Source organism: Podarcis vaucheri, assembly GCF_965113315.1.
Source record: "Podarcis vaucheri genome assembly, chromosome: 7".
In the NCBI taxonomy this organism is placed as follows: Eukaryota; Metazoa; Chordata; class Lepidosauria; order Squamata; family Lacertidae; genus Podarcis; species Podarcis vaucheri.
The window spans coordinates 92133408-92146866 of NC_138765.1; the positions used below are offsets into that span (position 1 = coordinate 92133408).

Genomic DNA, 13459 nt, shown 5'->3' on the forward strand with positions numbered 1-13459 from the left:
GGAGAGGGCTCTTGGTGGCTGGTAGCCAGGATTATTATGCTCTGCCCCTGCAGTTAGAGGCAGTAATGCGTCTGAATACCAGTAACTGGAAGCCACAAGAGAGGTAAGCGCTTGGGAGTTTCCCACAGGCATCTGACTGGCTACTGAGAGAACAGGGTGCTGAACAAGATGGCCGAAACCAACAAGCTCTTCTTATGTTCTTACGTAACTTCCATCTCTCTGGGTACGTGTCAAGGTGGCCTCAGCTTCCTCGGGTCTCTTGATTTATGATGCAGGGCAACAGCCTTCACCAACCAGGTTGGTGCCCTTCAGAAGATTTTTGACTCCAGCTCCCACCAGCCCCAGCCAGCATGGCCTGCGCTCAGAGATGATGGGAATTGTAGTCCAGCGATACCCAGAGGGCCCCTAGTTTTCCCACTCCTTCTTTAGAGTTGGCTCTAACTTTGTGTGAAGGAATCCTTTCCAACACACGGGAGGACAGCGTGAAAAAGCACAAGATGTGTCTCTAGATTTTTAGCTGATCTTGTAGTTAAATCCCAGAGGTGGCTGATCTTTGTAAAGTCATGGGATTGCTCCTGTTGTAAATAAAAATATGCCCTTTTCCCTTATGGGGTATCCAAGAGCCCATATAGAGTCCTTACATAGGTTACCTATTGGTAGGAGAAAATAACAGAGGCCAACCAGAGAATATTGAGAAGCAAAGCAGCTAGTAACCCTGATCTTTAGTGATCTGTTGCAACAGGGTGCTCCCCTCACACGCAGGAGAGGAAGAGGACCCCCCCAAATGCCGTGCAAGGGCTTATAAAGACTTTTGAAATTCCCATTCTCTAGATCAAGACCACCCCCAGAAACATTATGCATACATCACAGAAGGGGTGTAACCTAAGACCACCCCTCAGATGCATCCCACCTACATCACAGAAATTTTAATATTGTTTTTCTCCTGTCTAGCAGGTTACTTGATTGGATTTCCTGGGGAGCCTGGCCATTCTTTTATAGTGGTAAAATACTTATTTCCTGGGCCAGGTCACAGGCTCACACCTTATTCAAACAGACATATCCTTGAGACAATGGGGAGGCTTTTCCAGTTTAACCTTGCAGAGAAAGGATTTGGTCAGTTTAGGAATCAAAATGGTTCCAGGTTGGTCTTCCTGTGTTGATGTGCAGTTATGAACATTACCATATATCTAAGACCATAAAATTCCTATCACATTCCTTCCTTGTGAGATTCTGGCTTCTGCAAGCAGCACAGTGTCTTGTTCATAAATAATGGATTTTAGAGTCCCATTGCTTGTCCTTGGTGTCAGTCTGGTGTGGCCCGCCTCCTTCATTCTAGCTGGCCTCCAGCTGCAAATGTGTAATGAAGGAGAAAAGTGTTCCTCACTCGTTATTTCAATGTGGAGATCTGTGAGATGCAAATGGGCAGCAGCCTGCCTGCCTGCCTGCCTCCCTCCCTTCGCTCTCAAATATTCCTTCTAAAGGCTGCAACAGCCAAGTCAAGTGTAGCAACAGACAAGCCTGACAGAAACGAGCTGGTGATAGGCACCTTTTCAAACCTAAAGCACATCTTGGAGACAGGATTCTGATCCTTCAAGGCAGCTGAAAGTATAAACACCCATCGTTCTCTGCTTGGTTGTGGAAAGATCTCACTGCCCTTTTCACATCCACATTTGAATTATACCTTATTGTCATCAGTCTCAGATGATGTCTCTTGGGCTTCTTATATTAGTGTTGTTACACGTCACCCCAACCTCCAAGTGGCGAGAGACTCCAGGGGTTACAGGAATTTACTCCAGTACATTACCAATTTACTCCAGGGGTTACCAGGACGTTTCCGAGCACAATTCAAAGTGCTGGTGTTGACCTTTAAAGCCCTAAACGGCCTCGGCCCAGTATACCTGAAGGAGCGTCTCCACCCCCATCATTCAGCCCAGACACTGAGGTCCAGCACCGAGGGCCTTCTGGAGGTTCCCTCATTGCGAGAAGCAAAGCTACAGGGAACCAGGCAGAGGGCCTTCTCGGTAGTGGCGCCTGCCCTGTGGAACGCCCTCCCATCAGATGTCAAAGCGATAAATAACTACCTGACATTTAGAAGACATCTTAAGGCAGCCCTGTTCAGGGAAGTTTTTAATCTGTGATATTTTACTGTATTTTGGTTTCTATGGAAGCCGCCCAGAGTGGCTGGGGAAGCCCAGCCAGATGGGCGGGGTACAAATAATAAATTATTATTATTATTATTATTATTATTATTATTATTATTATTATTATTACTCAGCTTCAGTTTCCTTGGATTGAAGTTGTTTTTTCATGAAGTGAGTGCTGCCATGTGCTCCTACAGAGGGCATGAAAGGGATGTGTGTTTGAGAGAAGAACCCACCCAAATTGCTACCCAGTTCTTCAGTGGTGAATTGAGAAAGTGTGTGTGCATGTTTCAAGTCAGCCCACTGTTTTGGCCCCAAACTATAAGGATGTGCTTACCAAGTTGCTGGTGGAAATGGCAGGAGTGGCTCATCTGGTGTGATGGAGCCACATCAATAGTCTCCCACAAGAAATGCAACTCCTGCTTAAGGCAAGGTGAGGCTGGCTCTCTGCAAACACACCAGCAGAGCCATTCCAGCACTCCTGCTATGATGCCGCTTTAAACAGTCATGGCTTCCCTCAAAGAATTCTGGGAGCTGTAGTTAAGAATGCTGAGAGTTATTAGGAAACTCCTAATTCTGCTCCCCAAGCTACAGTTCCCAGCGTCTGACAACTAACCGTACATCAAAGGAAACTCTGGGAACCATAGCTCTGGGAGGGAAATAGGGGTCTCCTGATGACTCTCAGCACCTTTAAACTACAGCTCTCATAACTCTTTGGGTGAAGCCATGACTATTTAAAGTGGTACCATATATGTATGGTGTGAATGTGGCCTTAATTCAGCTTGAGCCTAATACGTTAAGTCAGTGTAGGTCATGCCAGATAACAGCAGGCACTGGGCACTCTGGCAGATGCTGCTGGTACTCACCCAAGGGGCACCGTGAGGCATCCTGAGGCCTTCTGAAGACTGGCTGGTCTGGACCTGTTGTTACACCTTCCCCTGGGGAGAAGATGCCTGTTTTTTCAAGGGACATTGCTCAGGTCTGCAGCCGTTCATTCTTGTGGCAGGGGGCAGTGAGGAGTGTATGGGCAGAGGACTTGAGCAAAGCCCCAGCTAGGCCTGTGCAGGCATCATTCAAAACCAGTTTGAAGCCCATGTCATGATAACCGTTTCATTATATTTAACCGGCAATGAATTGTGAACAGCCTTCAAAACGCCACAGGGTGGTATAATTGCAAGCAATTTGAGAAGTCCTGTCCCTGTGTGTGCTGATTCCTGGCTGCCGCCTTCCAAAAACCATTTTGCCTCCCCCAAAGTGAGACTGGCTGGCTGCTTCCTTCCAAGCGGCAGGAAGGAGAGGAGAGCGGGAAGTGCTGAGATGGACCATGCTTTGTCACAGCTGGCTCCCTCTGGCTGGCTGGCTGGCTGGCTGGCTGCCTTCCCTTTCAGCTGCATTTCCCCTCCCCAATCCCTCCTGTGGCAGAACAGTGCCAGCCTCAGCATCTCCCCTTAACCACAATAAAGGTAAAGGTAAAGGGACCTCTGACCATTAGGTCCAGTCTTGACCGACTCTGGGGTTTCGGTGCTCATCTCGCTTTACTGGCCAAGGGAGCCGGCGTACAGCTTCTGGGTCATGTAGCCAGCATGACTAAGCCACTTCTGGAGAACCAGAGCAGTGCACGGAAATGCCATTTACCTTCCCGCCGCAGCGGTACCTGTTTATCTACTTGCACTTTGATGTGCTTTCGAACTGCTAGGTTGGCAGGAGCAGGGACCAAGCAATGGGAGCTCACCCCGTTGCGGGGATTCGAACCGCCAACCTTCTGATCGGCAAGTCCTAGGCTCTGTGGTTTAACCCACAGCGCCACCTGCGTCCCTTAACCACAGTATTGGTGCTTTAAGAAAGAGTGCTGCCCCTCTGTCTGTGCCTTCCTTCCTTCCTTCCTTCTCCTGGTTGCTCCTTCTCTCCCTCCCTCCTCAGTTGAGGCACCGCAATCCTGCACGCTGCTGGGAAGGACAGCCCAGCCACCACTCCTTATTTCAGACATCAAGATATACTGCTGGTATATCATGATGGTTAGCTGGTGAAAAATCATTATGTTGAAAACCAGGTATCGCCCAGGCCCAACTTCTGACCTGGATGGTCCAGGGATGAGGGATGGTGGCTCACCAGGCAAAACCTCCCCCCCCCCTTCTGAGGCCAGAGAACATGCCAGGTGGGGAAAGAGTGGCCCCTGTCACTGCCATAAGCACTTCTTTCCAAGGAGGCATCATGAAATAGTCCATGGAGTCAACCCTCCTGAAATTATGCCCCAATTTTCAGCAGGGTGAAACAGCCTGCCCTTGAATTTGACCCATATCTGGAGATTTTGGAGACTGGCACCTTTGTGTACAAAACAAGTACTCCACCACTTTTGAAAAAAGATAGGATCTGTATCTGTTTAGCAAAGAAGCTAGAATAAAGCTTCAAATTCAAATTGAGTACACATATAATCATGTAACATACAAGTGGTTGCAGGGGGCAAATACCGGTAATAAGTGAGACGTGCCAAGGTTAAGGGCCTGAAGTCAGTGCAGAGTGAGGTTTGCAATCTAAGAGGTCAACCTTCTGGGGCACATTTGCAAACTGAAGGAGCTGTTGTGGGTACCATGCACACAGGTACAACCAACAAGCACAGAGAATCTCTCTCTCCCACCCCACCCCTCTCTCTCACTCACTCTCTCTCTCTCTCTCTCTCTCTCACACACACACACACTCAATCTCTCACACACCCGTCCCACCAAATCAGACTTGAAAAAAGCTGTATATCATTTACACCAGTTCAGGTCTCTGAGGGCGCATTTGTGCTTGCAGGGGCCACACGGGTGACCAATGAGTTAGGCTCCCCTTTGTTGATGTATCTGTGATCCCTTCCTGAGACCCTGGAGAATTTCTTTCCATCAGTGGAGGCTGTGCTCGGAAAGATGGACCAATGGCAGCTTCGTATATGAGTTCCAACAGCCAAAGTGGCAGCAGCATGTCTGATTCCCTCCAGCTGAATGAAGACTGAGCAATCCAGCTCTCCTCTTGAAAGCAGTGGGTGGAACTGAAGAGGGCAATCCATGGCTGTGAGTCTGCCTTGCTGGCACAGAGCCTTTGTTGCCTGTGACTTGACTTGAGAGGGCTAGAAAAGGCATCCCAAAGCATTGCATTGGCTGTCCTCCCCTTATTGCCTTCTGTTTGCTCTGCAGATCTCTAGCTGGCTGGTGCTGATAATGGCAGTCATAGCACAAAACAGCCAAAGGGCTTCAGGTTTGGGGAAGGCTGTGGAATGGGTGCTTTTAATGTTCCCAGATGCACACATTCTGAGTTGAAGACTCTGCAGGGACACTGTAAAAAATTTACAGAATCCATTTAATAAGTTGAAAAGACCACGTTAAATGATAGTGTCAGAAGCCTTCATGAAGATCCAAACAGAACAAAACAGCACAGCCTGTTTAATGGGACAAACTGAACTAGAAAACTTACAATATTTACTTTAAAAGAACACCAATCTAATCAAGCACCAACAGCTGCAACACAGTGTGACATTGTGTCTGCCGGATGTAGAGCACCTTGTATGCAACACCGCTAAAGGCATTGAGTTGCCAACAGCTAAGCCCTCCTCCAGACTCACATCTATTCCTTGTTTTAATAAAATGTATCTTCAGAAAGACTTTGAAGTCCCCTGTATATCTCTGTGTCCCCCAACCACCTTTGCTTCCATGGTATCAAACTTCACCCACAAAGGAATGTGCTGTTCTGATTTGGCTTTTGCATGTGCCTACACAGCAAGACAGGCTGGTGCTTGCAGCTCCACAGTGAGCAACTTGCTCCAATGGAGGCTGGAGGTGAACTGGGGACTTCCAAGCCCCTTCATCCAGTTTGCTTCTAGCTGAAGGTTCTGTAAAGGGACCGTCCCCTGCTGTTCTTTACACAAATGCTTTTCCAAGGCTAAGCAACAGCTTCTACTCTCATATCAAAATGTTATTTGAGCCATGTTCAGTTGCATCTCTGACTGACAGCAAGCTTCTCTCCCTGTTGCTGAATTCTTTTCTCCTGTGGTAAACCCATCCAAGTTAAATGAAATTAAAAGCAAGCAGTTAAATACTCTCTGGGTTATTGTGGAAGCAGGCACCACAAAGTGATTAATTTTGGCCCCGAACTCGGTGCTGGAACAGTAATTTATTGTCGAATCTGGAACTGATGGGCTTCTTAAGGATGGCTGATGGCCGTTTGTGTTTAATGGAATGAGGGATTTGTTCCTGTTCTCCTGTCCCATTGAGAATGTGATAAATTGGTAGCTGAACCCTTTATTAACTATCTCGTCTGTTTTGAACTTGAGCCAAATTTCTTTTCCTTACTTAGCAGGTGACGTTATTGCCACGCACTTGAGCCAAATTAATCCTCCAAGAAGCTCTGTTGAATTTGGCCCCCTTAGCAAATAGAAGATGATGTCTCTTGTCACAAAAGAATGCAAAGATTAGAGGGTTCCAGCCAAATATGAAGGTCATGCCAGGATCACTGTCAAGTGGGGTTGAAGCAAATAACAATTAAGATTCAGCCTAATGAACATGTACTCTCTTTACCCTCTTTCTTGGTCCAGCATTAAGTACAGCTTTCCAGTACAGTCGGAAGTTGAATGGAATCCGTTCCGGAAGTCTGTTTGACTTCCAAAACATTTGGAAACCAGAGCACAGCTGCTGATTGGCTGCAAGAAGCTCCTGCAGCCAATTGGAAGCCGCTGAAGCCCTGTCGGACATTCAGCTTCCAAAAATAGTTCGCAAACCAGAACAGTCACTTCCGGGCTTGTGGCGTTCAGGAGTCAAAATGTTCGAGAACTAAGCTGTTCAAAAACCAAGGTATAACTGTACATGTTAACAAGCTATTTTGTTACAGATACCTTGTTTCCTCATAACCATAGTTTGCAAACTCTCTTCAAAACATGGTTCGGATCTGTGGCTTTGAGGGGAGCTGTGATTTGTGATTGGTGCACATATGTAATGTGACTCAATGCCGGAGGAGGGGAAGGAAAAGGATGAGGGAATCTGCTTTCAAGACTAGTTCTCAGTTAGTAAACTATGTCAAGTCCAGGAAGAAGCTGGAGCCCAAGTTATAGCTATAGCCTTATGAAGACAAGAATGTTTTCAGCTCTCCCTGTTCCGACCATGATAATGCTAGAATTCAGCTAGTGAAGAGTAAAAGGTTTCCTCAGGCAAATGCAATGCAGTTTAAAACAACATTTGAACCATAGAATTGTAGAGTTGGAAGGAACCCTGATGATCATCTTGTCCAGGGGTCAGCAAACGTCTTCAGCAGGGGGCCAGTCAACTGTCCCTCAGACCATGTGGGAGCTGGACTATATTTGGGGGGTGGGGTGGAGAATGAATTCCTGTGCCCCGCAAAAAACCCAGAAATGCATTTAAAATAAAAGGACACATTCTACTCATGTAAAAACATGCTGATTCCCGGACCATCCGTGGGCCGGATTTAGAAGGCCATTGGGCCGGATCTACCCCCCGGGCCTTAGTTTGCCTACCCATGATCTAGTCTAACCCCCTGCAAGGGAGGAATCTCAACTAAAGCATCCATGACAGATAGCCATCCAGCCTCTGTTTATAAACCTACAAAGGAGAGACCACCACCTTCTGCAGGAAACTGTTCCACTGTCGATCAGCTCTCACTGTCAGAAAGTGTGATTTTGAATCCTGATTCTGTCTTAAGCAGCATTAGCCGCCCCTCCCAGTTTGGTGTCATCTGGCAATTTGGTGCTTCAACATCTCATTCTTTTCATTCCGCAGCATGCTGAATTTGCAGTAATGGAAAGGTAACTTGGGAGTGCCCTAATTTATGTGTTTTGGCTTGTGCTAATGTTTGCATTGTCTTAGGAATGTTAGTCTGATGTAAGCAGAAGAAAAATGTGACCAATTTGGTTTGTCTTAATCTGTTTATATCCAGTTTATACCCATCCTGGATCCCTACTGGATCTTTTGCACTGCAACTCCCAGCAACCCCAACCAGGATGACCATAGAATGCTGAGGCTGATGGCAGGGGCAGACCTTGGGGTCTTAAATTTCAGTGGCACCCTGTGCAGTGCCAAAATTTGCCCCCTCCACCTCTTGCCTTTCAATCTGCATCATAATTGCAGTGCCCCTGAGGCTCTGTGCCAAGTGGACCAAAATGGTTCTGCTCTCCTAAATCCTCCTCTGCTAGTGGGAGGATAGAAGCCCCAGGCATTGCCTGAGACACAAATAAAATGATGTCCCCGCCTGTGCCTAGGAAGGATTGGGGGGGGGGGCGCAGGGAAGCCACATGTTTGGGATGGGTTGACAAGGATGAAATAAGAAGGCGGAACCAGTTCCTTCTTGAGGAGTTTAGGGGTGCTGAACCCCTTTTCCTTGGCCTTTGACTCCCACGATGAGAGCTTTCACAGCCCATCATATTCCCATGACTGTAATCTGTTTTAATGGTTTTTAATCCTGAATTTTAAATTGTTGTAAGATGCCCTTGTACCTGCTGGTACAGGTTGGGTGGGTGACGATGATGATGCAACCCTGTCCTCCAACATTGCACAGGTGAAAGTGGACCTACCTTCGCCCCAGTTTTCATACCAGGCATCACTGCCTGAGTCCCTCTCTCTCCTATTTCACATTGATGAAGGCTTGACACTGCGTGCTGAATTATCCTATTCTGCTGTCACCTGATTTAAAAGCCAAGGGTGGGTAGGAGGGGAAATGTGTGGAGCTGAACTGCCCAGGGGGGATGGGGGAGGGGAAGAATGTTCTGTGTCTAGTTCATATTTCAGCACAGCCACAGGATGCCAGGTGGGAGAGCACAGCCATGCCAGCTAGGACTGATGGACATCCAGTTTGGTGCTGGCCTGACTTATAGAAGCCGGTGGGGGGGTAATTATTCATGGTTTTTTGTCACCTCTTAAAGCGTCCACGACTGGACTAACGGTCAGGGGTACCTTTACCTTTAAAGAAATACAAAATCCCCTTCTCTCCCCCACCCTTCTCTCTTTTCTGCCTAGTTCTTCTGGGTCCTGCTGGCCATCTTTATTACTGAGCTGCTGCTGCTGTGTATCGAAATAATCTTTGAAAAGCAGGTGAGCCTCCCACACGCGTAATTACAATGTGTGTTTTGACCCCTTTGGGAGAGACTGGAGATCGTCTTGTTCAGTGGACTGTGAATGTTCAGAAGGACTGGCAGGTTTGTTTTTTTACCCAAGTAATTTTTCTGTGTGTGCATAACTTAACAGCCATGCCAGAGCAATTAGGTGTATGATTGAGTGCTGAGCTCTTTTCTCCACACTTTATTCTCCTCTTCTTTCAGACTGAAATTTATCTCTGCCCGATGAAACTGCAGAACTTGGAGAAATCATTTCTGCATTGTTTCAGGCTGGCACCAGGATGTAGACAGGAGCAGCAGGTGTTGCACAACCAGGGGTGCACAGATCCTGCTCCATAGCACAGCACCTGCCCTGCCCATGGAAACCCATCTTCCTTCTTAAAAGCAACAAAAGGAACAATGAGCCCCAAGTCCTCATGGGTGCAAAGTGTGTCACAAATGCCGCGACTCCCAAAATCACTCCCAAGCTCAAAATGACTCCATAAGTTGCACTCATTGTTTTCCATCTTCATGCAATGCAGAGTTAGACCATGGAACTGGCTTCCCCAGGAGACAGTGAGAACCATCAATCTGAATGACTTCAAAAGACAAATTCATGGAGGAGAGGGCTACTGGTAGCTACTAGCCATGATGGCTACACTCTGCCCTCCACATTCAGAGGCAGCAGTTCTTCTGAACCCCAGTTGCCGGAAACCCCAGGAGGGGAGAGGGCTCTTGCTGGTTTCCCCCAGGCATCTGGTCAGCCGCTGTGAGAAGCGGATGCTGGACTAGATGAGCTATGGCCCTGATCCACCAGACTCTCCTTGTGTTCTTCTCAAGGAGCTTCAGCTTCTCATGGATGTGTAACAAATTCTGAGACCGCAACAATCACAGGCTGCTTTTCACTCTCAAGTCCTTAATAATTCTGTAATAATAATACATAATAATAATAAATTTTATTTGTATCCCGCTCTCCCCAGCCAAAGCCAGGCTCAGAGCGGCTAACATCATATAAATAAGACAATATGCATAATACAATATACAATATGCAAATAAAATAACATTCAACATTCAGTAAAATAATATAAAATAATATTAAATATCAGCATTTCAAAATTAAACAGAAATCCACTCAACAATTACAATAAGTAATTTCTAAACTCCAATCAATAAAACAACAGCAAACCACAGTGCACAACATAATACAATACAAAATAAGAAGCAGAGACTGGAGGGTGGGGCAAGGCAGCTGGAAGGAGGCCTTGCCTGATGGAGTCTCTCCCCTCACAGTTCTTCCTCCAGGCACAGCTTCCTTATGAGGAGACCCAGGGCCGGAGGGGGGGGGGCAAGGCAGGTGGAAGGAGGCCTGGCCTGATGGAGTCTCCCCCCTCACAGTTCTGTAAATTACATGGCTTGTTTTATATCTATTTGCCTAGAGCAGAGGTGAGCACTGAATAGCAGAATCTGCAGGTTAGGGTTGTTAGATTAATTTGGTCAGATTCTGGACATGCTCTCTGGTGCCTGTTTAGGGCATTAGATGGTTTTCGTTGTTTTTAGAAGCATCTTGCCTTTGTAGAAACAGAGGTGCAAGGCACACACTATTTTGCCAGGTAGACCAGTCTTACTGGTTAGCATCCCATTGACACTCTCTCCAATTAATATCATTTATTTAAAGGTGGTACTTCTCCCCCCACCTTTTAATTTGCCTTCCAGACCCTAGCTTTCTAACTGAATTAAATAATGTAAATCTAACCAGCATTTGGGACGCGGGTGGCGCTGTGGGTTAAACCACAGAACCTAGGACTTGCCGATCGGAAGGTCAGTGGTTCAAATCCCTGCGACGGGGTGAGCTCCCATTGCTTGGTCCCTGCTCCTGCCCACCTAGCAGTTTGAAAGCACGTCAAAGTGCAAGTAGATAAATAGGTACCGCTCTGGCGGGAAGATAAATGGCGTTTCCGTGCACTGCTCTGGTTCGCCAGAAGAGGCTTAGTCATGCTGGCCACATGACCCGGAAGCTGTACACCGGCTCCCTCGGCCAATAAAGCGAGATGAGCGCCGCAACCCCAGAGTCGTTCACGACTGGACCTAATGGTCAGGGGTCCCTTTACCTTTACCTAACCAGCATTTATTTATTTTTAATGACAAACATAGTCTCAGAGAGGGGAAGCAGCAGCACTAAGAGCTAGCCCCTCATAGCTCTAGGTAGCTGACATATTTTGTGGCAGACAAGTCCAGGAGTCCAGAGTCTAGCTGCTCTGCTTCAGGTGAGGCAAGCAGTGTGGGAGGGTGCCAGCTCTCTCCTCTGCTCATGTGCATGCGCAGACACCCACCCACCCACCCACCAGCTCCTCTTCCCATGTTCGGAAGCCCCGGCCTGTTGGGAATACACATCTAGAAAGGCAGCAAGGAGGGTTTCAGGGTTTTCCCCATGCAGATAGCTACTGGCCACAATGGCTGTGATCTGCCTCTGCGGCTGGAAGCAGCAGTGCTTCTGAATACCAGTTGCTGGAAGCCACAGGGGAAGAGTTGCTCTTGTGCTCAGATCTGGTTGGCTGCTGTGAGAAAAGGATGCTGGGCTAGACTGGCCACTGTCCTGATTCAGCAGGCTCAACTTAGGTTCTTGTGTTTTTAAATCTCATCCATCCAGATTTCTAACCTGTATTTGCAGCTGAGCTTTTGTGCTGCCCACTGTTCATGCCTGACTAGGAAACAAAATGTGTGATGGCTCTGTTCTCCAGATGAATGTAGGAACTGCCCTGGGGGAGTCAACTGCTTGGGCAGGAGATTGACTGTCTTTTTAGAAGGTTGGCAAGGTTGTCAGCTATGAGACAACTGAATTTTTTTGTACGTGGTTTTCCTTTAAGTTAATGTTGGGGATTTAAAGGGGGGGGAATACCTGTCAGCCTCATCTTAAGTATGGAAGTGTTAAAACTGACATTTTGTGTTTTGTGTTTGGGATACAGGGGTGTTTTTTTTGGGGGGGGGTTCATAAAAAAAAATATTCTTTGTGTTTTCCACCTTGACATGCCTTCACTTCTCCCTGGCTCTGCCTTCTTTGCTCTGTCAGATTCCTCTTCTTTGTATTCACATTTATTCTCCAGCTCACCCAACCTCTGTAATTTTCATGTCAGAATTAATTAGGCCAAGTAAGTTGGTGAGTTTGTGTGTTTAAGCAAAAAAAACCCAAACAGCTTCTTTTCATTAATATTTCTCGGGGTTTGTGTCTGGTGGGGCTTTGTCAGAAGTCAGGTGGCAAATGTTCCTTTAGAAGGTAACTCCTCAGGCATTAGGGGCTCAGCTTTGAGGGATGCAGGAACCTTCTGAAGTATTTGTGAAATGCATTTTAGATTCAATTACTGCTTAATTTGAAGCATCTGCCGTGTCAAAATAACCCCAAGGGTATGTTCTCTAGGAATATATGGGAAGAATCTTTGATTGCACCCATCTTGGGTTTTTCTCTATATATGTATCTTTTTTCTAGTAAACTTTGCTATGTGCATAATTAAATTTATCAAAAGCAACTGCTTAAAAATTGAAAAGCAATGTCAGTGCCCCATGCAGAGCAGCCTTCCCCCCAACCATCATTTTGCTTATTCATTTGCATATTTTTCTTAATTTTCATGGTTGGATTCAGGACACAAAATGCAGCACAGGATCTACAGTGTGTGGATTTTTACAAATGTGTTCATGGATGTCATGGAAAGAGGGGGCTCTTTTGCAGAATCAAGGCTGTTGAAAGAATGGGGGTGTCTTTTTTAAAAAAAAAGATGGTGTCCTTCACATGAGAACTTTGAGGGACTGAGTTTTGGTTGCTTAGTTGTGCCTAGTTACAGGAGAGGCCCTTTGCTTTCTTCAGAGGCACTGTGTCCTGTGACCCATTTTTCAAACACAAAGGAGACCCCTTCACAAAGGAAAAGCTTTCAGGTGTTTCCGTTTTTGAAGGGAACAGCACCACAAATATATTGCTCCAGGCCAAAGAGCTTTCCCTGCTTTAAGTTCTTTGGGTGGGGCTCTGGCATGTTTTGGAATATAAGAGCTCAGCTGGGCTTTGGGCTTCATGGGAACAAGTCCAGCTCTCTGTACTGAGACCTTTCCCAGGTCCTCTGATGCTGACCCTCGTCAGTGGCAGAATGGCAGAAGTCTACCTGCCTCTAGTTGTCTGTCCTCGGTTCCAGGCTTTGTTCCCCACAAATCTCACTGGGCACATAACAAAGTCTCTGCCTGGTCAGAAGAGGAGCTGTGCTGAGCA

At 46.8% G+C, this 13459-nt stretch overlaps 1 protein-coding gene across 1 annotated transcript in view; it reads left to right on the top strand.

Moving 5' to 3' along the window:
- Positions 1 to 13459, top strand: part of LOC309536333 (tetraspanin-15-like) — a 97314-nt gene that overhangs the window by 29681 nt on the left and 54174 nt on the right. The window contains exon 3 of the mRNA XM_082230472.1: positions 9134 to 9208. Within this exon, the coding sequence (XP_082086598.1) occupies positions 9134 to 9208 (75 nt within the window). The remainder of the gene's footprint in view (positions 1 to 9133; positions 9209 to 13459) is intronic.